We start from the raw sequence: 26534 nt of genomic DNA on the forward strand, positions 1-26534 counted from the left end.
TAGCGTTATCAGGCGAGCGCACAGCCGCTGCTTCTTCCGTCTCGCTGTGACAAAATCGCGGTAAAGAGCGGCTACCCCGGGAGGAACAAGACAGAAGCTGGAGGCTCGAAATAAACGAAGTAGTAAAAGTAAAAAAATAATAATAAGAAGAAGAAACGGACGCCAAGCAAGAAATGCGTCCGTTACTTTCCTCTCCTTCTCTCCCATCCTCTATATGCCTGTTGCCGCCGTCGCGTCGCGGTCTTCTCGATACGGCGGCCGGCATGCCGGCATTCCATCGGCGCGTCGTCTGCCGCCTTGGGAGAATCGCGCTCCCCAATTTGCGCAATCTGTCCGCTGTAAATTCTCTCTCTCTCTCTCTCTCTGCACACACACGCACACACGGTCTACTAATCCCCGGCCCCTTATCCCCATCCTTACAAAAGCTATCCAATGCTTGCTTCGCTCAGTCTTTCGTCGGCACGAACGCCTGGTTGCGATGCTTCCTGTCCCGCGGATTCCACGGACTCGAAGTGTCACGAAGAGCGAGCGATCGCGACTCAACCGTGTCCGCTCATGACGTCAAGACTGGAGACAATGAGGACGGCAAACGGCTCCCCAAAATGAGCGAGACACCCTGTCTTCAAGCGGCAGGATCGGAGTCGTTTTTCTTTTTTTCTGAACTAATTACGTGTCGCCGACGGCATGCATATACATGCTGTTTAATAACCTGTCAAGAATTGTAAAAAAAATAATAATAATAATAATAAGAAGAAATATTTTCCGTTAGAAAAGGCTGCATAACAACCATAGTCCTCCATAGAGTGACACAGAAAGGTAAAGCGGTATAGTGGGCCTAAAGGTTAATTAATATGCAGAAAAATAAAGTAATGAAGTAATGTTCAACAGCCTCAGAAGAAAACAGCAGTTTGCGATAGGTAGCGAAACGCTGGAAGAAATAAGGATACGCGCCTACTTAGGACAGGTAGTGGCTGCAGATCCGGACCACGAAAGGGGAATAACTACAATATCAGATTGGGTTGCAGCGCATAAACGGCAAGTTACCGGTAACCCTCAAGAGGAAAGTATATAACCAGTACTCACCTATGGGGGCAGGAACGCGCAGGCTAAAGACCGAACAGAGAGCTACGGAATGAAAACTGGGTAGGTATAACGTTAAGAGACAGGAAAGTTGCCGAATGACAGGACAAGAAACGCGAGTTGATGGCATTCTAATAGAAATCAAGAAGAAATGGAGAAATGGGCATGGGCAGGTCACGCATTGCGAAAGCAGGATAACGAATGGGTGACCGAGTAGATTCCAAGGGAGGCAAGTGTAGCAGGGAGCGGCAGAAAGTTAGGTGGGCGGGTGAGATATTAAAGTTAACTCGGATCAAATGTACGTAGCTGGCACAAGACAGCAAGACAGGGTTATTTGGAGGAATGTAGAAGAGGTCCCCGTCCTGGAGTAGGTACAGCTAGGCTGGTGGTGATAGTGATCAGATAGAAGAGCGAGCGCATTCTTCGGCATAAAATTGTCCGCGTCGGCGTGCATCAAAATATAGCGTTAACTACCAGGCAGGTTTACTCATATTAAATTGGTAACGTTTCAAATATTATAGTTTGAACCTTCATTTATCAAGGGCATGTAGCGCACCGTCATTACTATCCGCGCCATTTTATAGATTTTCGAAAATGCAATTATCGTCCCCGCTAATCTAAAAACTGATATGGATATTCGCCCCCGCCGGATTGGCGCAGTGGTTACGGCGCTCGACCACTGTTCCCAAGGACGCGAGATCGAATCCCGGCCTCGGCGGCAGCTTTTCCATGGAGGCGAAAAGCAAGGCGCCCGTGTGCTGTACGATGTCAGTGCACATTAAAGAGCCCCAGGTGGTAGAAATTTCCGGAGTCCTACAGCGTCTCTCATAGCCTGAGTCGCTTTGGGACGTTAAACCCCACAAACCAATATGGATATATTCGCAACAACCAAATCGATAAATGAGAAGCCTGACTGTAATAGTTCAGAAGTTATTTCTTTAATAGGCCAGACCGATAGCTAACGTCTTAGCTATATCCTGTCGCATGCTACCGCTGTTAGAGAATTCCGAGAGCGTTCGATGAATCACCCTACATGTAAGTGGCCCCCTAATAAATTATGCCGTGTTACTAACGACGTTCCAAGAGTGCTCACCCAAAGCCTACCGATTCGGTCAGAGAAGAAAAAAAGACGAGCAGAAGAGGCTGACCCTCTTCATACACGAAATACACGAGGTGTATTTTGAGGACGTTTAGAGAGGTACTCCCGCTACAACACGCGGGCGCCTCGGGCATCAGGCTCGCACCGACGACGACACGCTGTGCGCGACCGGTGCTCCTACAGCTGCCTCTTCCTCCCAGCCAGCTTTTCCAGTCGAGCGGTGGCAGCGGGAGACTGCAGCTTGGTGGCTTCTCATCACAAAACTGTCCTGCAGCCTGTGCTTCGCAAGCGCCAAATGCACACGGCACTGTTCAACAAAACAGTAGTACGTCGATGCACAGGGATAGTTTTTGTTGCGTGTATGCGCGCATGCGTGCGTCTGTGCAGTTGAGCTGCGCAGGGCTACAACAGAAGTGGTTCTTGATATTGTTATGCGTCAAAACGATTGAAAGAAGAAGACGCGAATGCCGTACAATCCTCGCGCGTTGTCAGCATCTGTTATGTGTGCAACTGTTTACTCCTCAAGTGTTCCTGAAAAGCTCCTACCAATAGCGGGCTACCAAATTAGAACTACGTAAAAGGCATTTCATTTGACACCACTATCCACCAGCAAGAAAGTATTCCCTGTCTTTGTATGCAGGAAATATTACCTTCAATCTGTCCTTACTTTATGTCCTCATCTTGGTTTCAGCTTCTGAAGAGGCGTGAAAATCTCAGTTTATAACAGCACCAATGCGTCGAGCTGTAAACTTCGAAAAAGAAGTCTGCCTTAACATGCGACCGTGACATCTTGCAACTGGCTTACGGCTCTCCACGGGCATCTCGCCCTGCGCGCGGTTATAATAGAGTTATGACGAACAAAGGGTTCAGGACAGACCTAAATTTAGTGCGATAGAAATGCCCGACCACACCCCGTTTTTCTTTTTCCGTTTTTTTTTTTTTTTTTTTTTTTTTTTGTTACTCGCTCGTTCCGTCCTCCTTGTGCGCTGTTATTTCCCATTTAAGTATGAATCACCAACATGACCATCTCTATTCTCTGGGTTAGCTCGGTAACGAGACCGACGTTTTACGACGCTTATTCGGCGGATTAGGATTAAACCAATCCGCTGTGACCGCCGCGTAGCACCCAGTTAAAGGTGACCAGGGTATCTGGTATACATATATCTTTGAACTTTGAGAGTTCAAAGATATATGCCATCGGGATTGCAGATCGCTTTGCACCAGTCCAGAGCCTGCCAGCTACACCCAGCCGACGCCGGTGCGGCGGGCCAGATCGAACAAAGAGGCATTCTTTGTTCCAGCGTGAACGCGCGACACATTGTTACAGAGGGGTCATCGCGGGGAGTCATTTTCGCGGGGCGATATACACCGGATGCGGGCGGCAGGCGCTTGGGTGTTCGACTAACCCCGTTCCTATGTATCGCCGTCTGCACACACAACAGACATCGCTAGCCGACTCCTGCCACACTGTCCGACCCCGGGGCGCCCTTGCGACGAGTGAGTGTCGGTTGCTTCACGCCGTGTGTGAGCGAAGCCGGTGAATCGACGGTTGACACATATCAACAGGACCCGAAGGAGACACGAGCACAGATATGGGCGGCAGCCCTCACCAAAAGTCGGTGGCTTCGCAGTGCGAGTCGAGGAAGACGAGGACGTCACCCGAAGCGGCCCGGGCGCCCGTCAACCGGGCGCGGATTAGGCCTCCGCGCTTGGGCAGAGTGATGAGCTTCACGAAGCCCGGACGGAAGTGGCGCGTGATGAAGCGCTCGAGGCGACCGTTGGCCATCTCATCTGGAGGGGGGAAAAAGAAACAGCAAGGTCACCCACAGGAAACAAGTGTCCGGTCAATTACAAGCCCCTATGCACTAACAGTTGAACTTTCGAGAAAAACCGACTAGGGCAGAGCTAGTTTTGCTACAAACCAGGATTTGCCGTAAACAACTGGAAGGTACGCGTAGTATACAGCCGAAACACATGCTTCATGTTCACTATACCAACGTTAATGTGATAGTCATCGTCCGGCGTCTTCCGCTCATATATATGGTTCGCTTCGGCGAGGTGAGAGGTTTTAATCACATTACAGAGATACGGAACTTTATATAAGTGGAACATAAACGATGCATCTCAAAGACTTGACCATGAATATATGCATGCCACTTCCCACTGTACATTTACGTGTAAAGGTAACATGTGCGATGAAAATAGCACAGAGGGACCTTCCCGCTTGACATTTTCTCACGAGTATATATAATGTGATTTGGGTTTAGGCGCGAACACATCAACGTCGTTTGCTAGAATATGTACAAAGTACGGCAACATTGCTGCTGTATATACCGTAGAAAAAAAAATGTATATGAAATTACAGGTGTTTTGAAATAATTTTTCTGTTTTCGTAACAAGAATATCTGTTATAAGCCATTGACGGAAATGTGTTCAAGGGGTAAAAAAAAAAAAAAAAACAGTAACTTTCTGTTTTTCTGCCGAAACCTTTGTCGGAAGGCAAAAATTGGCGGTACATATGTCGTCTGCTCAATTTCCTATTGCAAACTTATTCTTACTTGAATAGTAGATGGATGCTAAATTGGTAGCGAAACGGTATGACCGCCAAGAAGGCGCTGTCTGAAGAGCGGCTGCATGACAATTTTGATACTATTGAAGACCGTTTTTGTTGACTATGAGTATATAGTGGGCCAGAGAAGAAGCAAGATTGGCTTCCAGCTGCAGTGCTATCTGTTACGCATGCCGTCGTTCCACTCGCCGTTTCGGCGGCTGGACAACGTCTGTTGCAAGGCGAGCATTATGGGTGCCATCGGGTATTGCCGGCGTCGACACACATTTTCGTACGAAGGGGGTAGTGAGGTTATCGCCTTAAAAATGCTGCTCATTGAGAGCAAATGGAGCTTTACGCAATTTTATTGTTTTTACAAGCATACAAACGTAAGAAATAACAGAACAATATATATATATATATATATATATATATATATATATATATATATATAATATAGTACACATACGTCGCTCTGTTAGTTGTAACTGAAAAAAAAAAAACACTTGTGAAACGTCAGGAAAAAAAACGTAGTCAACAGATTTCTGTAAAAAACTTTTCTGTTAGTTGTAAACAGAAAAAGAATGTAAAAGCACAGAAAATAATAAGAACAAAAACATACAAGAACAGAAAGTTTCTGGCAGCTGTATTTTTCAACAAAATTTTTTTGCAGTGATAAGTTACGGCGTAAGAGGAATTTTAACGCCGAAGCATCTTGCGTAGTACTATGTCCCAAGACTCCACATATTTGGCCGCATATGCCCACTCTCCCGCAGTTCATGATGTCCGAAACAGGTTACTTGAGCCACCGATTCGCTGTTAAAACGGATGACGGCAATTTCGAGTTTCCCCTCTGCGTCTCTTGGTCATCGGCGCCAGTGAAACAGGCAGGACTCGGAATACAACGAGGCATCCCCGATAAGCTAGCCGTGGGCCGCAACAGGTGTATTGCTACAAATTACGGATTTCCAGAGGCCTCACCATCCCTGCCCGAAACCGGGCTAGTACAGAGAGAGGAGCCGCGGACAAATGACAACTACAAGCCTGTGGACACATCAGAGCTTTTCGTACTCCTGCCGTTTTAGTTTTAATTTTTATATGATAATTGTGATTAAACTCCTAACATCTCTGAGGATACGTGTCAATGTTATTACACTCCAGAGGAACCAGTCTAGTGTGCCTTCATGGGCATTTGAGTAAAGAAACGGGCCACTGCCTCGTTTCCGCCGACAGCAGGGGTCAGCCACGAGTGAACGCGTGTAACAATGCACCGCACAATATGCGCGGCTTCTGATCCAGTACCATCTGCGCATAACACCAGAAGCGGTGCAGGTGTTCAAGTGGGGCGCCATTTTGTAATGCGGAACACAGCTTCAGCACTGCAGGCCTTTCGCCGTACTACATGCACCACAAAATGGCGGCCCCTGCATACTGCCTATAGTTACATTACCATTATATGCATGCACAAATCGTTTAAATATAAGACAAGGGTGGAAAATGTGTGTGAAATATATGTGCCTTTTTCGGCCCCCTCGTCTTTCAGAGCGTATTTTTGTCTAATGCGGTAACACTCCTAGCCTGCTATCCCGGATTTCATCGTCATCTGCGTGAAGCCTCAGCCGAGCTCACAATATGCGTTGATATGAAAATCAGCCTGGCATCGCAATACAGGGTTATATCATGCCTTGCTATGACTTAGCATGACTCAGCGTGATTATCACAGCCTTACATGACTTTCATGACTACTACAACTATGATGTAGCACGAGTTAAATCTACTATGAACCGGACCACATGATTCAGCATGACTTACCATGGCTACAATGTCTGTACAGACCTAACGCGTGCGGCTTACCAATTACCATGCCTACTATAACCTTCCATAACTTGGCATGACTACCATGGCTCACATCCTGTCTTACAATGACTGACACCGGTCTCGCATGTTAGCCTGATTAAGGCTGTGACCTTTCTGACCTTGAAATTCGGTTGCCTGCCTCCAAAGGCTTCGCTGTTTGCGATAATTGAACACATGACAGTCACTACCGCGCAATATTAGACAGTTTTAGCATATCGTGAACTGCGTTACCTTAGCGTTAGCGTTAGTGAAGTACCGTGGGCCGCCCGCCGTTAGTGCGCACACGTCGACTGGTCTCGTCGCGCAGGAGATCGCCTTGAGGGCGCCAGATTGGGCAAAGTGCCCGCCAGCTGTGAGCATGCCTGTCGCGTCGAGCCCTGTCAGCGCGCGCGCACTTGCCTTGGGTAGGTGCCCAGTGCTTAGGTAGCGCTATACTTCTAGGGACTTTAGCAACGCTAACGAAAATACGGTGAAGCTGTTTATAACGCTGTAGCTATAAGGACTGCTCTGCACAGAATCCAGCATCGTCGGCGTTGTGTGGGGAAAATTATGGGCATGGCTCACTTAGAGATGACAAGACGTCACGAGACCACATGATAAGGCAGGAGCTGCCAACACGAGTCAGGTGGGTGTGATAGGAACCGAACCTTCAGGGACCTGGAGGCATGTCCGCACAGCTTTCTCAAACCGAATCTTTATAAATATCTATGTCGGGTGGTATTTCACTTAACTGGGTAGCTCATACAACGTGCAAGATAACAGAGGCACTTATTAAGGAATCATAGATTAAGCGAGTAGCATAGGTTTGCGCGAACGAGGAGCCCCAGATAGGAGCCATTAGCGCTATCGCGTCATGCGCTTAAAGGTGGAGCTTGTATCCCTAACTTCTTTTGTGTTTGGTTAGCTGAGCTAACCTAACCGTCATTTTTATCCGTCCGCATTAAATACCTTTTTTGCAGCACCGCCCACTCCAGTATATGACTATGATACATACTGTTCCTAAGCTTTTTTTCTTCGTGTGCGTTTGCGTGAATGCGCCAACTTGTATGCAGAATGATAACACTATTTTTACTCTTTTAATTTTCTACAGCTTTCTCCCACCTGCCTATCCTCACTCAAAAACTCATATCAATTTTATTCGCACTGGCCGCCGTTCTAGTGTCCGGCGAACATGTGCCAATTTCTCCGGCCGGTACTACCTCGATCGTTTTTCATTTCGCTTTCTCTAATTGGTTACTTTAAAGCCAATTATTTTCACTTCCAGACGCTGATGTTTGGTCAACGCTGTTCTCCGATCTAGGGCCCCAGTCACAGCACCCTTGCCACGTGATTAGCGAGGCCGCTTAGACCGTGGCTTAGGCCAGCTGCGAGAACGCTTCCGTGCGTGGTCTGTGCAGCCCGCTGTGAGCCTGGAATAATGCACAACCAAGGCGGCATTACCCAGACATAAGAGGTGAATCTCACGCCGCCGGCAAGCCGGTAGGTTCAATAAACTGACTACAAGCTTCCATATGCTCGCGCGTCGCTTCGAATATACATTTACGCTAAGTGGTGATTGCGTGCCGTCAGTCCATATCCGGAAGCCACTTTCGCAGCATACGCGAGGAATTTGCGCACGAGGTTTTCTGCATTAAAATATAGGACGGAGCTAGCTACACGACTAACCGGTGTATATGCGAACAGGTTGCGTAAGGGCAGTTTTTGTTTTGTTTTTATGTACACATGTATGATTCAAGGGGGAAAAATCGCACAGCACGTCGACGCTGCAGTGTCCATTGCTATGACCGTGACGCGATAAGGTTGTACAAACTGAGCAGCGCAGCCTCCGCCACTCGGTCCCTGCCCCTGCTTCTTTATCACCGCTGCTAAAAGGCTGCCGGGAAAACCAGCGCGCCCGCTGAAAATTATGCATCTAGGAAGATTTCTGTTATACTTCGCGTTTAAACTGCAACGCGCGCCAACGAGAATAAGTGATTTCAGAGACAGAGAGCGATGACCGAAAGCGAAAGCAGCGCTACCCTTTAGTGGAGCAAAACGCGAGAAATCGGTGCAGCTCTATGCCTTCCACGCCGATTTAGTTTCGAAGAGAAAAACAGACAAAACAAGCAGATTATGTGAACAAGACGCTGTCAGATGGTGACAGCCGCGCAACACAAAGCCATTTCATCCAAGCAGTGAGAATGACAAGCGTGCTGGATCCGTCACGGGTGAGCGTGTCAAACACTTCCTTGCTCTTCGATGACCACCTGTCGTGCCACACGCTTCGTAGAGGATGTACTCGACGACGTATACTTCCACCGGTTTCGCGTCATCATTTTTTTTTTGCTTTTAGTTTCTTTCCCTCCTCCTTGTTGCTCCTCTTTCATTATTTGTTGCCTCACCCTCTCCTTCTTTCTCCCCCTTTCTTCTTAACCACTGCCACTGCTTCATTGGAGTGGGCCGAAAGCACCGTGCTCGAAAGGTTTCGTGGTCACGACTGACCTCCGGCACCAAGAGGCTGTTAACCTTCGTTCACAATAATGCGCGTGCCCTTACTCCCTTTCATGGGGGGTAAAAGACTGCCCCAGTTGCAGGCTCCGGCCATAGCTAGAAAGCCGATGCTACGCTCGCAGGAAGCAGCCCCCGCTTCACTACATTGACTCCTCTCTTCGTCGCATGAACTAGCAATGTCGGCTAAGGAACACATAGCAGCAAACGCCGGTGAATTATTTTTGTCCGCCTTTGAATTATTCCACGCACAGCGAACTTTTTAAAGTGTAAGCATTTCTCGCTTCACGAGCGGCGTATAGACTAGTTGTCACCACGACATGTCCTCACCGAAGAAAAAAATAAAAATCAGTGAATCGTGCGCAAGCCGGGTCTCGGACCACCATTCATCTGTGCCCCAGTCGAGCGCGCAGCTCTACGCCGGCTTCCTGAAAACCATGTCCATAATTCTCTCTGCCTAGATTACGTACGCTAGGGGGGAAAGGGGGGGGGGGTTATAACGAAACTATAGGCGAGGAACTCGCTGCAGAAAAGGACAACAACGGCCGTAAGTAAAATAAAAGATAAGTAAACAAAAATAAAAACGAAGCAAACAATAAATAAAGAATAAAATCAATAACAACAAAACAAAAAATGGAAACAAAAATAAAAACGCCCCAAAAACCAGCAAATTTGTAGACACCAGAAAAGCAACGAAAAGCAGAAAGAGCACATAACGAAACTCCCGCGCGCAAGGAGACAAGTGCATCCCTGTAAAATTTTGCACTTCACCTCTAAGAAAATATGCGCGGGGTTGGATATTGAACTCGCGGCCTCTTTGAGCGGGTGCAGCAACAGCAGCCGTTCAACCGAGCGGTCGTAGCGAAAAGGTAACAGACGACAAGCGCGATATACAGAGGACCGAAGCATTTTTTATTTCTTTTAAGCGCGTTTCAAAAATAATAGAAACCTGCTGGTGCTTCAATGCAGCAGCCCTCCGAGAAAGGACGACGGGCACATGAATCTAAAACATCTCCGCCAAATGGCACTCGGCAGTAATAAGAAGATATGAAAAATGTCATAACACAGGACGCAGAAAAAGGGCGCCAAATGCATGCAGCTCATGTCTACCGGCGTCATGCATGACGTAGTCAGCCACTGACCTGTCCTCAGCTTAATTTCTAAAGGACAAAACGCGGAAGACGGTTAAAAAAAAAAAAAAAAAGTCAGATTTATTCGCAGCGTTTTCGCGACCTTTCTTCGCAGGCTGCCTTCGTCAGTCGACAAAATTTTGGAAGCGTCGTTCGTCAGCTCAGTCAGCAACACGCTTCACGGTTTGGCAAGCTAGAAACATAACTTGGCCCTCGCCAGCTCTCCGCTTCATCCGAGCGTCCATTCTTGATTAAGTGAGCGCCCCTATTTAGAATACCGAGCTCTGCATGCATAATAAATGACGTCACATTATTTGCAGCTATGCTTGTACTGGGCTTAAACTGGGCTTATTACTTTCTGAAAGTAATAAGCGCGCATTTAGGTTTTATTTTTATTTCATAAGAACCCGGGACATTCTTTATACATAGTTCAGATAAGAACAGTAATCGAGGCCACATGACCATTTTTTGTTCTTAATGAATGTTTTATATGCGGTGAGGAAATGTCTCGACACAAAGAGATGAGCTTTGGTTTTTTTAAGATACAGCATAGTTTTCTCGGAAAAAAAAAATCGTAATCAGTACAGGTGAAAAATGCCGTGTTATTGCCATTTCAAAAAGTTGCAAGTTTGGAGACCTGCTGCTTGCGTACAAAAATTTTGTCATCCATTATTTTTCATTCACTAAATTTATACAACTTTTACTTTGATGATAATTATTGAGAAAGTTTTGTTGTTGCAGCTAATTTATAAAAAAAAAACAAAAAAAAACGCAAACTTTACTCCAGAAACGACGCGCTACAAAAAAGTCCATTTTCAACCTTAAATACGGTCATAATGCGCTACGTTGTTCGCATTAAACTTTTTTCTGTTTATTATTAATGTTATTCCCTTAATTTCAGGCAAAATTGGGTGCTCTAGACTACTAGGTGCGTTCTCCACAACGCATCGAATTCGCCCAAGATTCGAAAACAACAGCAAAAAATGCGCACCTTTGATTCCAATTTAATATATATATATATATATAAACATTTCCGATTTTTTATGAAAATTCCTCTCAAGAATCCTCAGTAGCTCAGAAATGTCACAGCTTAAAGAAGTGTTGCGCATTGTTCAAAATGTAGTGAACTACACGAGGATATACGAAGACAAGGAGGAAGTAGGCGAGAATACTACGAAGACGAGGATAAAGACGACAAAGTGCCGCTGCGCTGCTCGAGCTCGCTTGTGGAAGGCCTAGACTGGCTGTGCTCTTGTGTGGTTCTTTGTGCAACTTGGAGAGGGCTATTATCCCTGTTAAAGGACAGAAACACCCCCTTTCACTTGGTGGAGGTCCGGATTTCCTGCCGTCCTGGAGCTTCGAAGCCGCACACTCCCGACACAAGCAATGACCGACGCTACCACCCCCAGTCCAACCGGCCACTCATCCGCCGTCTTTTGCGCTGGAGCTTTGCGCCAGCGTGATCCTCCTATCTTCAGCGGAACCGGCGACCATGACGTGGAAGATTGGCTGTCATCATATGAGCGGGTCAGTACGCACAACAAATGGGACGACGGTCTCAAATTAAATAACGTGATATTCTACCTGACGGACGTTGCCAACCTGTGGTTCCGCAACCACGAGGCCGATATCTCCTCGTGGTCTGCTTTCAAGACTACTTTTTCCGATATCTTCGGTAGGCCTGCAGTGCGCAAGCTGCGCGCTGAGCAACGCTTGCGCCGCCGTGCACAGCTACCCGGCGAAAATTTTACGAGTTATATTGAAGATGTTGTAGATCTGTGCAAGCGCGTGGACGCTTCAATGACAGAACAGGCCAAGATTAGTCATATTTTACAAGGAATCGACGATGACGCGTGCCAGATGCTTCTGGCCAGAAACCCAGCAACCGTGGTCGACGTCATCAATGCATGCCAAAATTTTGAGGAATTACGCAAGCGCCGTCAAATCACTCGTTCTTCGCTCTCACACCAGGAGCCTCTTGCAGCTTTAACAGCTGACGCAGAACAGTCCCCCTTGCTGCAACAAATCAAGCAGTTCATTCGAGAAGAAGTTGCCCGTCAACTGTCCCTCGTTCCCCATCGTCCTGACGCTTCCTCTTCTTTGGCGCCAAAGTTGCAGCAAGTCATCCGCGAACAAGTCGCAGAAGCACTTCCTACGCTTCCTGAAGCTCCTGCCGTCGCTCCTTTGACATACGTCGGAGCACCACTACAATATAGCCAACCGTCTGTCCCAGCCCCTTTGACCTACGCGGCAGTGGCTGCGCGGCCTCCGCCTGAGCCGTTACCAGCCGTGCAGCCTGTCCTACGCCATGCACCGCTTCCTCAAACGGCTCCGCTTCATCCTGCGACTCCGCGCTATTACAACCCGTGGCGTACTTCTGACAATCGCCCAATTTGTTACTACTGTGGTTGCCCTGGACACGTGGCCCGTCGGTGCCGTCGCCGCATGGCTGCGCGTCCCGAGCCTGCGTCATCGGAGTACTCCCCACCGCTGCTTCGTTCTACTCCGTCTTCTCCTGCATACGCCGCCGAACAGCGTTCGTACACGACCAATCGTTCTCCTTCTCCACGTCGCAGGTCACTGTCACCAATGCGCCGGCGACCACCCCCTGCTGATGAGGGAAACTAAGCTCCGCGGTTCCTGAGGCAAGAACTGCGTACTCTGCGAAAAGCTCAAGGCCTCATATTTCTCCCACGAACGTTATAATGATTTCTATCGATGGTCTGTCCGTATATGCGCTGGTCGATACGGGTGCTGCAGTGTCAGTGATTCATGAGCAACTCTGCCGACGATTACGAAAAGTTACGACGTCATTTAACGGTTTGTCACTCCGCACTGCCAGTGAAGAGAGAATTGCACCTTTAGCAGCATGTACAGCGCGTGTCGTCATTGAAGGTATTTTGTACAGTGTCGAGTTCGTCGTTTTGTCATCTTGTTCCCACGACGTGATCCTCGGATGGGACTTCTTGTCTAAACATAACGCCGTGATCGATTGCGCCCGAGCTGAAGTAGAATTTTCTGCACTGTGCGACGCACTGCCCGACGACAACCGTTCAGTGTGTCCTCAAAAGCTCACCATCGCTGAAGATGTCGACGTAGCACCAGAGGCTTGTGCCCTTGTGCCTCTTTTGTGTCCTGCTGTGTCAGACGTTAGTGTTTTATTTACGCCGTCTGCATCCTTCATCCACCGCAAGCACCTGCCACTGCCATCTGCTGTTCTCGATGTTCACGGTGGCTTCACGAAGCTACTCATCTACAATCCGTCTCCGCACCCGATTACTCTGCTACGTGGGGAATCTCCGGGTTCTATTCAACCAGCCCACCTTCTCTCTGACCTGGACGCCTCCGAGACGTACCGCAGCAACTACTGTTACGACCAAGCATCCGCATTTGCGCGCTCTATTGTTCGCCTGTGGGCATGGAAAAGTTTTGTGAATATGTGGTGATGGTCCATTGGCTCTAAGTGAGCCTGTTTCCAGGAATCCTGTTTTGTAAGCATGTTTTGCTTTGTGGACAACCTGCAAATGCCAAATTGGCCCTGTCAAGAGAACGTCTGGAAAAACACAAAGAAACGTCCCCCTGCGGGAAATAGCAGGAAGTGCTTTCTTTTGTTCACCCTTCCAGTCGAGAAGTGCTATCCTCCAGTGATGAATGCCTCCTATCCAAAGGAGACGACAGAGTGACATGTCCGCTGACGTGCAGGACAAGAGAAGAGCATGACTCATACGGCCATTAAGTGATTTCCCGGGAATGCAGGAAAGATTTGCAATTGTCGAAAAGGGACCATGTTGGGAGCCCTATGCGGCGCCACGTGCACTCGGGTTTCTGAGAAGTAAAACCCCCAGAACCAGCCTGTGGTTTCTTTGCTGAAGAATAGAAATGTACCTCCTCTCCTCGCCGTTCCCAAGCTTTTCCCGCCAACAAGTGATCACGCCCAACGAATGAATGCCGGACCAGTCAGTGCTTCAGACCATCAGTGCAGTGATGTGTTCGATTGGATGCCGATACCTGAGGGGCGTGCCCTGGATTTGGTTGGTCAGCATCTTCAGAGAGGGGCTGGACATAGGGGGTTTTTAAGGACGCTGCAGAGCACGAAATGTCGCTCTGGGCCCTGGGTAAACGGCTCATCCAGTCGCTTCTCGCTATGAACTCTTAACGCTTGTCATTTTGCTGATGTACACTTCTTCTTCATGTAAATATTCTTGTAAATACGTTTTCTCAAAGTGCCAGTAAACCTGCTTGTACATATTTTACCAACTTCGAAGATTCAGTCCTTCTTCAACCCGGAGTCTCTGCACGCTACCAAGTGAAGGCCGGGTCGCCATAGCCCCAGCGTCACGACAACTGGTGACCAGCGGTGGGATCTGAATCTACAAGCCACAACAACTGGTGACCAGCGGTGGGATCTGAATCTACAAGCCACAACATCTGGTGATTGGAGGTGGATCTGAAGCTACAAGCCACAACACCTTGTGATCGGAGGTGGCATCTCAAGCAACAAGCAGGAGCAACAATCGGCCAACAAGAGGGCAGCTCGGAACATCGATCGCATGTGTGGGTGAGTGCTTGGCTTTTCTTCTGATGTGGACCAGGTTCTAGAACAGGGTTAGATTTTAGAACTGGTAAAGAGAGTGTGGAAACGCCTTTAGGTTTGGTAGTTTGCACTGTTGTTTTGGAAGTAGCCGACACTCGGAGCGATCATGGACCTACAAAAGCTGCAGAAACCGGAACTGTTGCAATTGTGTGAGGAATTGGGAATTGATACAAGTGGTTTGGCACGAAAACCTTTGATTATAAAGGCAATCACAGATTTGGGAGCCGATGATGAGGAGCTCAGTGAAGCATGGAACCTCATCGGTCAAAAAAAGGAACAGCTCAGACAGCAGAAGGAGCGGGAAAAAGAGCAGAAAGAGCGGGAAAAAGAGGAAAAGAGGCGTGAGCGTGAACTTGAGAGGGAAAAAGAGGAAAGGGAGCGCGAACGTGAGTGGGAAAAAGAGGAAAAGAAGCGTGAAAGAGAAGCAAAAAAGCTGGACCAAGAAATTGAGCTCCGGAAATTAGAACTAGAGTTGAGCAAGAGGTCGGGCAATTGTCCCCAGCTAGCGGTACCTCTTCTCAACAAGGAGGCAGATTTCAAGATGTCAAAGTACATGCAGCCATATGTGATATCAGGGGATATCGGTCTGTATCTGGCTAACTTTGAGCGAACCTGCGAAAAACTGTCCTTCCAGCGAGACACTTGGTCTCAGAGATTATTGACGGTTCTGCCCTGCGAGGCAGCGGAGGTTGTCGCGCGGCTAAGCAAGGAGGACGCGGACAACTACGAGAAGGTCAAAGCTTGCCTTCTGAGAAAGTATAGGCTTAGCGCCGAGGCGTTCAGACAACGTTTTCGGAAAGCTACTAAGTCCAGGGACGAGAGTTACCCTGAATTCCTGTACAATTTAAGAGTTAATTTGGGCGAGTGGCTAAAGAGCACAGATTCCTACAGTGATAGGGACGCTGTAGTCGAGCAAATTCTTTTGGAGCAGTTTTATAACTGCCTCCCAGAAAAAGAAAGAAATTGGTTACAGGACCGAGGCGAAATTAAGTCGGCAACTGAAGCTGCCGAACTTATTGAGGAGTATGCTTCGCGCCGACAATTCAGCAACCCAGCAGTGGATAGGCCCCGCAATCCCAAGTTCAGTATGAAAAACCGTCAGGAAAGGCACTTTGCTAGAGTTGGAAACGAAGAAATGAAGGTTTCTTCAGGCAAATTCCCTAGAAAGGACGGCAGTGAGAAAAGTGGGGAAGTGACCAACGTACAGAACACAAAGAATAAGCTTGAGGCTAGGAAGCCGCTCACATGCTTTAGGTGTAATGAGCAGGGTCACATTGCCGTCAACTGCCGGAAAGAAAAGATTGCTTTCTCGTATGTCAGGGACTGCGATGAAAATATGCAGCTTTTAGAACCCTACCTGCATGACCTAGTAGTCAACGGGAAGCCTTGCAAGGTACTGCGCGATTCGGCCGCAACGATGGATGTTGTCCATCCGGCGTATGTATCGCCTTCCGACTATACAGGACAGTGTGCATGGATCCGACAGGTAGTTGAGGAACAGAGTGTGTGCTTGCCGATCGCGAACGTGGTCATCGAGGGCCCTTTCGGCGAATTAACAACCGAGGCTGCCGTTTCAGGAAAGCTTCCTAAGTGCTATCCGTATTTGTTCTCCAACAAATCGGACATGCTGCTGCGAAAGAGGGGCATCCTTTTCGGAGACAGAGTTGTGCAAGCCTTAACACGTTCAAAGGCGCGAGAACTAGCTACACTGCTCATTCCAGAAAAATCCACAGCGGAGGAAACGGCAGTTAAAACAATGGTAAATGCGGAAGATAGCAGGTCAGAAAACTTTGAGAGCGAGGCATCTCAGATAAGTCAACTTGAAAGTGAGCTTGATGAGACGCGGAATGAGGACGTTCTTGAGAGTAACCTCTTGCCGCCAGTGTCTAGTAATCTCACGAGACTTTTAAGTGGAACCCGAGAGGACTTAGCTATAGAGCAAGCCAATGATCCCAATATACAGGAGATAAGGGAGCGCCACCGCGCCACTAAGACAGCAAACAATATTTCTTTCGAGATGAGAAAGGGAGTGCTGTATCGCTTATTCAAGGATAAGCGCGGAGTAGAGCGGGACCAATTAGTCGTTCCCCAAAAGTACCGCGGAGACTTACTGCGACTTTCCCATGGCAGCTCGTGGTCATGTCACCTTGGAATAAAGAAAACAAAGCAGAGGCTGTTGCAAGAATACTATTGGCCTGGATGTTTTAAGGACACGGAAAATTTTGTACGGTCATGCGACACGTGCCAGCGGGTTGGAAAGGCGCAAGATAAGTGGAAAGCTCCGATGGTGTTAGTACCAATCATTACCGAGCCGTTTCACCGGTTAGTAATAGATGTAGTTGGGCCACTTCCTGTGACAGAGTCAGGGTACCGTTATATCCTCACTATGTTATGCCCAGCCACAAAGTTTCCAGAGGCTGTTCCGCTGCGCGAGGTGACGTCCGAGAGTGTAGTGGATTCGCTGCTGTCAGTGTTTGCACGAGTTGGATTCCCTTCCGAGGTCCAAAGTGATCAGGGTAGCGTTTTCACGAGTGTCCTCACCACCTCATTTCTCGAGCGATGCGGCATTAAGGTAGTGCATAGCTCGATCCATCATCCGCAGAGCAACAGCGTAGAAAGATGGCACTCTGTTCTCAAACGAGTCCTGAGGGGACTGTGCTATGAAAACAAGCGCGAATGGGATACCTGCCTGCCTGCAGCGCTTTTCGCTTTGCGGTCAGTGCCGCACGAATCCACTGGATTTAGCCCAGCCGAGTTGGTGTACGGAAGGTCACTGCGCTCACCTTTGCGAATGGTGCGCGAAGCCTGGGAGGGGCGCGGAGAAGACCCAACAGTAGTAGAATTCATTCTGAACCTCTTGAATCGCTTACATAACACTAAGGAACTCGTTGAGGCCAGCATGAAGTCAGCCCAGGCTCGTTCCAAGGTGTACTATGATAAGTCAGCCCGTCAAAGGACGTTTTGTATCGGGGACCAGGTGATGTTGCTGAGAAGTTCAAGGCAGAATAAGCTCGAAGTACAGTGGGAAGGACCGGCTGAAGTCGTTGCAAAGCTTTCTAACACTAACTACGCAGTGAAAATTCCCGGTAGGCGTAAAGAAGTGCGCATTTATCATTGCAATCTTATGAAGCCTTATGTGCAGAGGGAAGCCGTGGTAAATCTAACGTTAAACCTTCCCGAGGAGATGGGGGACAACTTGATTTGCCTCAGCGGAAAAGGAAGCAACGCTCAGGAGCTTCTCAAAAAGACGGAGCAGAGAGGAGAACTAAAGAAATCCCAGCTGTCCGATCTGGGCGAGATAATAACAGAGTTTGAGGCCTGCTTCGTGGACAGGCCAGGCAGAACTGATTTGACTGAGCACGATATTGAGCTGACTTCAGACGTGCCAGTGCGATCAAGGTGCTACCGATTTTCTCCAAGGCAAAGAGAAATTCTGGATAGGGAAGTAACTCGCATGCTGGAATTGGGAGTAATAAAACCCTCGGAAAGCGATTATGCTTCGCCTATGATCTTAGTAGAAGCTCCAGGTAAAGACCCTAGGCCTGTGGTAGACTACCGAAAGCTAAATTCTCTCACCAGGGATCAAGTGTATCCTATTCCGAATATTGAGGAGAGAGTAGAACAGGTCAGTAGAGCGGCATATGTGACTACGCTGGACCTTACTCGAGGATACTGGCAAGTACCGCTCACTGAACGCGCCAGCAGATACGCGGCTTTCGTCACTCCGACGGGCAGCTACCAGCCAACAATGATGAGTTTCGGGCTCAAAAATGCTCCATTTTGTTTTTCCCGACTCATGGATAGGGTTTTAAAGGGGTGTGAAACATTCGCGGTGCCTTATTTAGACGACATTGCGGTTTTTTCCGACTCATGGGCGGACCATATGGTACATCTAAGAGCTGTACTGAGCCTTTTGCGTCAAGCTGGACTAACCGTAAAGGCCGAGAAATGTTGCCTGGCAAGGGCGACCGTGGACTACTTGGGTCACAATGTAGGTCAAGGTTTCAGGAAACCCAGCGAGATTAAGATTTCTGCGGTAGCAGACTACCCGCGGCCGAGCACGAAGACGGAAATTCGAGCATTCCTGGGTCTGACTGGGTACTACAATCACTACATCCCTAACTATTCAGCTTTGGCTAGCCCTCTGACCGACGCTCTCCGCAAGACAGAACCGACAAATGTAGTCTGGGACGAACAAAAGGAAGCCTCCTTCGTAAACCTGAAGGCTGTGCTGATTAGCCGTCCGGTATTGCGAGCTCCAGACTATGGCCGAGAATTCACGGTCCAGTGTGATGCCAGTGATCGAGGGTTAGGTGCTGTTCTCTGCCAGAGAGATGACGACGGTAATGAGCACCCCGTGCTCTACTTGAGCAGAAAACTGAGTTCTAGAGAGAGGGCTTATTGCGCGTCAGAGAAAGAATGCGCTTGCATTGTATGGGCCATTCAAAAATTGCAGTGCTATCTTGGAGGGGCCAAATTCACCGTAGAGACGGACCATTGTCCCCTGGCTTGGCTGCAAACTGCGACATCGAAGAACAGTCGCCTTCTTAGGTGGAGCTTGATTTTACAGCAGTACAATTTTGAAATAAGATACAAAAAGGGGAAGTTAAATGGGAATGCGGACGCGCTTAGCCGCTCTTTCTAAGCGGTCCGAGATGTTCCTCACCATGTATCCAAATTGATAATCAGGTTTTTTTTTTTTTTTCGTGCGCTTGAATATAGATGACTATGTAAAGCAGCACGTTTGGTTTTCGAGGCATACGTGGGTCCTGAACGTCTTGAGAGTGGGCTTTTCTCGAACAACAATGGCAGTTTTCTTTTGACCTGGTCTCTTCAGACGGGAGCCGAGTGCTTGCTTCGACATGTGGTTGAGTTTCAGATAGCTCAAGCAATTTGGCCTACAACAATCAAGACAACGCGACATGCAACAGCGAGCTTCAAGCGTTCACGTGCAGGCCATTAAGTCGTCTCTTCATGCAGCAGCTGCAGCTGCTGCCCTCCGAGTCTCTTCTGGCGGGGGAGGAGGCTGTTACGACCAAGCATCCGCATTTGCGCGCTCTATTGTTCGCCTGTGGGCATGGAAAAGTTTTGTGAATATGTGGTGATGGTCCATTGGCTCTAAGTGAGCCTGTTTCCAGGAATCCTGTTTTGTAAGCATGTTTTGCTTTGTGGACAACCTGCAAATGCCAAATTGGCCCTGTCAAGAGAACGTCTGGAAAAACACAAAGAAACGTCCCCCTGCGGGAAATAGCAGGAAGTGCTTTCTTTTGTTCACCCTTCCAGTCGAGAAGTGCTATCCTCCAGTGATGAATGCCTCCTATCCAAAGGAGACGACAGAGTGACATGTCCGCTGACGTGCAGGACAAGAGAAGAGCATGACTCATACGGCCATTAAGTGATTTCCCGGGAATGCAGGAAAGATTTGCAATTGTCGAAAAGGGACCATGTTGGGAGCCCTATGCGGCGCCACGTGCACTCGGGTTTCTGAGAAGTAAAACCCCCAGAACCAGCCTGTGGTTTCTTTGCTGAAGAATAGAAATGTACCTCCTCTCCTCGCCGTTCCCAAGCTTTTCCCGCCAACAAGTGATCACGCCCAACGAATGAATGCCGGACCAGTCAGTGCTTCAGACCATCAGTGCAGTGATGTGTTCGATTGGATGCCGATACCTGAGGGGCGTGCCCTGGATTTGGTTGGTCAGCATCTTCAGAGAGGGGCTGGACATAGGGGGTTTTTAAGGACGCTGCAGAGCACGAAATGTCGCTCTGGGCCCTGGGTAAACGGCTCATCCAGTCGCTTCTCGCTATGAACTCTTAACGCTTGTCATTTTGCTGATGTACACTTCTTCTTCATGTAAATATTCTTGTAAATACGTTTTCTCAAAGTGCCAGTAAACCTGCTTGTACATATTTTACCAACTTCGAAGATTCAGTCCTTCTTCAACCCGGAGTCTCTGCACGCTACCAAGTGAAGGCCGGGTCGCCATAGCCCCAGCGTCACGACACTACATTGATGCTCTGCAGTCCGATCCGACGCCTGATTCGTTGCCAGACGACTTCTTCCGAACCGCCATCGATGACGCTCTTTCTTCCACCTACCGGACCCAGCTTGTGGCCCTTTTACAGACATTTCGCTTCGCCTTCGACGCCGCCCACACACCTCTCGGCCGTACTTCCACAGTCGCGCATCACATTCAGACCGGCTCTAACTCGCCTTTTCGACAGCGCCCCTATCGTGTGTCAGCGGCAGAGCGTCGCGTGATCAATGAGCAAGTTGAGGACATGCTACAACGTGGTGTAATCCGTCCATCACAAAGCCCCTGGTCTTCACCAGTGGTGCTAGTGAAAAAGAAAGATGGCTCGTTTCGCTTTTGTATCGACTACCGGCGCCTCAACAAGATTACCCACAAGGACAATTACCCCCTTCCGCGTATAGACGACGCTCTTGATTGCCTCCAAGGTGCCGAGTACTTTTCATCTCTTGATTTACGTTCAGGTTACTGGCAAGTACCAATGGCCGCCTGTGACAGAGAGAAGACCGCATTTGTGACGCCGGATGGCCTCTATGAATTTAATGTGATGCCCTTCGGTCTGTGCAATGCGCCCGCCACATTCGAAAGGATGATGGATAACATCTTGCGGAAGTTCAAGTGGCACATCTGCCTCTGCTACTTGGACGACATTGTTGTCTTTTCCACCGACTTCGCTACGCACCTAGAGCGCTTGCGGCAAGTTTTGGTTTGCCTTACTGACGCCGGCCTGCAACTGAATCTCAAGAAGTGCCACTTCGGTGCCAGGGAGTTGACTATTTTGGGGCACATCGTCTCTAAGGAAGGTGTTCGCCCTGATCCGGCCAAGCTGCGCGCAGTGGCGGAGTTTCCTAAGCCGGTTTCGCTCAAGCAACTTCGAAGCTTCATAGGTCTATGCTCCTATTTTCGGCGCTTCGTGCAGAATTTTGCTTCAATAATTGCACCCCTGACGAAACTACTCGGAGGAAACAATGACTTAACTGCGTGGTCGGTCGAGTGCGACGAAGCGTTCAACGCATTGCGCCGTCTTTTGACTTCGCCACCAATCCTTCGCCACTACGACCCGACAGCACCCACCGAGGTCCATACTGATGCGAGTGGCGTTGGCCTCGGAGCTGTCTTGGCACAACGGAAAAACGGTTTTCACGAATACGTCGTCGCGTACGCGAGTCGTGTCCTCTCTAAAGCCGAATGCAACTACTCAGTTACGGAAAAGGAGTGTTTGGCAATTGTGTGGGCATTGACGAAATTCCGACCCTACCTTTATGGTCGCCAGTTTGACGTCGTCACGGACCACCACGCGTTATGTTGGCTGTCCTCTCTTAAAGACCCGTCCGGCCGCCTCGCACGATGGGCTCTCCGCCTACAGGAATTTGACATCCGCGTTATATATCGCTCTGGCCGTAAACACATGGACGCCGACGCACTGTCTCGTTCTCCCCTCTCCAACGAACCTGCTTGCTCTACGGCGGCTGATCCCGTCCTCTCCTCTCTAACCATCGCTGACATGCCTGCGGAGCAGCGCAAAGACCCGTGGCTCGCATCTCTTATCGACGTCGTGTCCACTTCTAACGCTGCTGCACCTTCTCGGGCTTTACGCCGTCAAGCACCACACTTTGCCCTACGAGATGGTCTTCTCTACCGCCGCAATTATATGACTGATGGTCGACGATGGCTTCTCGTCATTCCTCGCCATTTACGACATGAAATTTGCGCCTCTTTCCATGCCGACCCTCAGTGTGCCCATCCTGGTGTCGTCAAGACGTTTCAAAGAATCTCTCAACGCTACTATTGGCGCGGCATGTACGGTTATATTCGCAAATACGTCCGCTCCTGCGTCGCCTGTCAGCGCCGGAAGTCATCCACACCTCGTGCTTCTGGCCCCTTACAACCACTTCCATGCCCGGCCCGGCCTTTTGACCGCATTGGCGTTGACCTTTACGGGCCACTTCCCTGCACGGTTTCTGGGAACCGGTGGATTATCGTCGGCATCGACCACCTCACCCGGTATGCCGAGACCGCCGCTTTACCCGCCGCTACTGCCCGTGAAGTTGCCCTGTTCTTACTCCATCATTTTGTTCTTCGCCACGGCGCACCGCGAGAGCTGCTAAGTGACCGAGGACGCGTCTTCCTATCCAACGTCGTTGAAGCTCTACTGGCCGAATGTCGCGTCATACATCGGACCACAACGGCCTACCACCCTCAAACTAACGGGCTGACTGAGCGCTTCAATCGTACTCTCGGAAATATGCTGACGATGTACGTTGCCGCCGATCAGACGAACTGGGACGCTGTTCTTCCTTTCGTGACATACGCTTACAACACCGCCACGCAGTCAACTACTGGATTTAGCCCTTTTTTCCTCCTTTATGGGCGTGAGGCGTCGTCCACGATGGACACTATTTTACCATATCGTCCTGACTCCTCCGAGTGTACTCTCCTCTCAGACGTTGCCAAACATGCGGAGGAATGTCGCCAGTTGGCCCGGTGTTTTACATCGGAATCTCAAGGCCGCCAAAAGCATCACCACGACAAAGATGAGACGCCACACGTTTTTCCTGCAGGATCCCTTGTTTGGCTTTGGGTTCCCGGCACCCCACCGGGACTGTCATCAAAATTTCGAACCGAGTATCACGGCCCCTACCGCATTATCCGTCAAACCTCGCCTGTGAATTACATCGTGGAGCCACTCACTACCTCTTCGGACATGCGTCATCGCGGCCGCGAAACTGTGCACGTGAGCCGCCTTAAAACGTACTACGATCCGCTCCTCTTGCCCTCACCATAGGTCGCCAGGATGGCTCCACCTCGCCCCGGGGGAAATTGTAGTGAACTACACGAGGATATACGAAGACAAGGAGGAAGTAGGCGAGAATACTACGAAGACGAGGATAAAGACGACAAAGTGCCGCTGCGCTGCTCGAGCTCGCTTGTGGAAGGCCTAGACTGGCTGTGCTCTTGTGTGGTTCTTTGTGCAACTTGGAGAGGGCTATTATCCCTGTTAAAGGACAGAAACACCCCCTTTCAAAAATTATAAAAATAAGTATAAAACTGATTACTGGTTCCGAAAATGGTTGTCTGGCCAATGAAACTTTTTCTCTATATTAACCGGGCTAGTTGTTTATTTCTGAAAAAAAAAAAATTAAAGCTTCTAGAGTTGTCTATTCTTTCTCCATATTATTTTGAAATGAGCCAAAATTCTAAAGTATCTAAAACTGGGCAACATTTATTAGAGTTTAAAAAACTACCTCCACTTAGATTTTTATCGGAACCTCGTAAAAAAAATCCTAAATGGGTTGTAAATATCAGGTACTAAAATGTATTGCATTATGCAAACTGAAGAATGTAAAAATAAATAATAGACTGAACGCATGTCCTCTTTCTATAGAAGCGCTTATGACATCTTCTTGGGAAGTAGGCGTCAAATTTTTGATTTAGTATTTGCTGAATTTAGTTGCATCTTAACTTTCGCAATATCCAAAGCCTTTTCAAATATTATAAAGTCGCCTTCTGCTTGTTGGCAGTGTTGATGATTGTATAAAGTGAAATAAATTCGCTATTTCTGGCAATTTCATGGGAGAGCGCAAGTGTCGGTTGAACTTTTTCTCTTCCAGTTTTTTTTTTTTTTTTTTTTTGGGGGGGGGGGGGGGGGGCTGTGCTATTCAGTCTAGGGCCCGTATTCCGAGTTTGCGTCGTTATCGTGAGTGTCACTATCTCCCCTACCTTGAGTCACCTGATTGGTGGAAACGCTGGAAAATGATGTTACCCCCTCTTCCGGTTCCGTAGTGACAGCACCCAGTTTCGACCAATCAGATGACTTGAGGTCACGTGAGATAGCGACACTTCGATAACGACGCAAACTCGGATTGTCCCATGTTAAGCTAAAGTACTGTTACGCCAAGGAACTGATGCGCCAGATAACTACGTGCGTAGCAGGAACAGCGTGCGTGCTGAGACGACGACATGAGCCAACACTGAGAAATCATTCGGAGGTAGATCGGCTAAGTCCGATGCTTATTATGGATGCGGAACATCGGTGACACCAACGAATAGCCAACTAAAAAGATTGATAACATCTTCAGGAGCATTCGTTTAACGGCAATGGCAATTTCAAAGCTGGACAAAAATATCTGTAAAAAGCGCAGTTACGCTAAATAAAGCGAAGCGTCTGTCTCAGCGGTGACGCAGTGGTTAAGGCATTCGGGTAGAGCTCCGATTGGCGCAGGGGCTCAAATCTTGCTCGTTATAGTTCACTTTTTGTTGGCTCTTGTTTTCATTTCCTGATTAAGTATCCGTGTCATTATAAGTCTTAAACTCTTTTCCAGTTTTCCTTTTCTCTCCCAGCCCCCAAGGCCGGCGAGTAATAGAGGGTCAGCCTGGTATAACTGACCCACCCGGTTTCGTGCAGGTTTACCCTGCGCAATAAGCCGAGGTATACCCAGTCCGTATAAATTTCATGCCGAACTTTGCAAAGGGGAACCGCTTGCCGAGGCATGAACGGCGTCCGAGAAATCCTTCCCCAGCTGATCTGCACTAATAAACCGAGGCAAGTCAAAAACGAAACCATGTGGACATGCAGAGTGCATACATGGTAGCTTTAATCGCGAAGGACCGAAACCAAAACATACCGAAACAAAATTTTCTATCTTTTCTTTGCCTTCAGACATTTAGGCTGTATTTTTGCTGCTGCATTTGTGTGCTAAAAGCGCTTGTGCAGTTTTGATTAAAGTGCTTGTGCAGTTTCTAAACTGCGCAAAACAAAACTTGCTTAACAATTCAGACACGCAACAGTAATATGCATTAGAACAACCTTCGGGACTCCCTGCGCGCTATGGCGCTCATAGTTGCCAGGATGTGTTGTGGCGGCGATACCCGCATTTGTTTCCGCTGTTTTCTACCTTGTAAGAACATTGTTTCCAGTGAGAGTGCTTGCTCGCCTCATGCGCATTAGCCTGTTTGCCCATTGTTTGCAACGGTGGTAGAACGGGCTAGTTGGTAATTCATATTTGGAAAAAAAAAAAAAAAAAGCCAGCGCACTTTTCAGACACGGAGTGAGAAAGATAGGGCGAAGCGCAGTGTCGCCCTTTCTCAGTCCGTGTCTAAGGGCGCTTTTTTTTTTTTTTTTTTCCCCAAAAATTCTCATTCATTTCTTTTTATCTGGTATATTCATCACGCAACCAGACTGTGAGGCAGCCAACAAGACGCAGTCGCTCTTGCTTTCGTGCCTTTCCACTTCCCATTTCTCTATTACGAAAGCCAACGTACACGGCGCACAAGTATTTCTAGGGCCGCAGGGGCGCGGCGAATTCATGCAGATGTGTGCACGGTCTTTCCCTGGGCTTTTCGCTGCGACGAATATGGCAAATGGAGAAAAGAAACCATGAAGGGTGAGAAAAGTAAAACAACGCAGAAAAAAAAAAGAAAGCAGAGAGGAAAATGTTGCGAGGACCGGAACCGACGCGAAACGTCGCTATTTCGCGCAGCGCCCGGCTCGAGAGGGCATTCCCGACAAAAATGTGCTGACCGGGGAAAAAACGCGCGCACCCGCATGCGAGACGTAAAGTATGTACGTGCGTGCGCTCCCTGGCTGATTCGCTTAATTCACGTCCCACGCTCGCGGTCCAGAGCATGCAGCGCCGACATTCTTTTCGGCCGCCGCCACGGGGAAAGACAAGACGGAAGGGGGGGGGGGGGGGGGGGGGGGACACCACTA

General features: G+C 48.7%; 1 protein-coding gene across 1 annotated transcript in view; it reads right to left on the bottom strand.

Annotated features, from left to right (window-relative positions):
• The window catches only part of Pgant1 (Polypeptide N-Acetylgalactosaminyltransferase 1), a 69581-nt gene that overhangs the window by 24559 nt on the left and 18488 nt on the right, over window positions 1-26534 (bottom strand). Inside the window, exon 3 of the mRNA XM_084593175.1 lies at window positions 3790-3970. Coding sequence (XP_084449301.1) covers window positions 3790-3970 — 181 coding nt within the window. The remainder of the gene's footprint in view (window positions 1-3789; window positions 3971-26534) is intronic.

Source organism: Amblyomma maculatum, chromosome 2, assembly GCF_055883805.1.
Source record: "Amblyomma maculatum isolate TAMU_Amacu chromosome 2, ASM5588380v1, whole genome shotgun sequence".
In the NCBI taxonomy this organism is placed as follows: Eukaryota; Metazoa; Arthropoda; class Arachnida; order Ixodida; family Ixodidae; genus Amblyomma; species Amblyomma maculatum.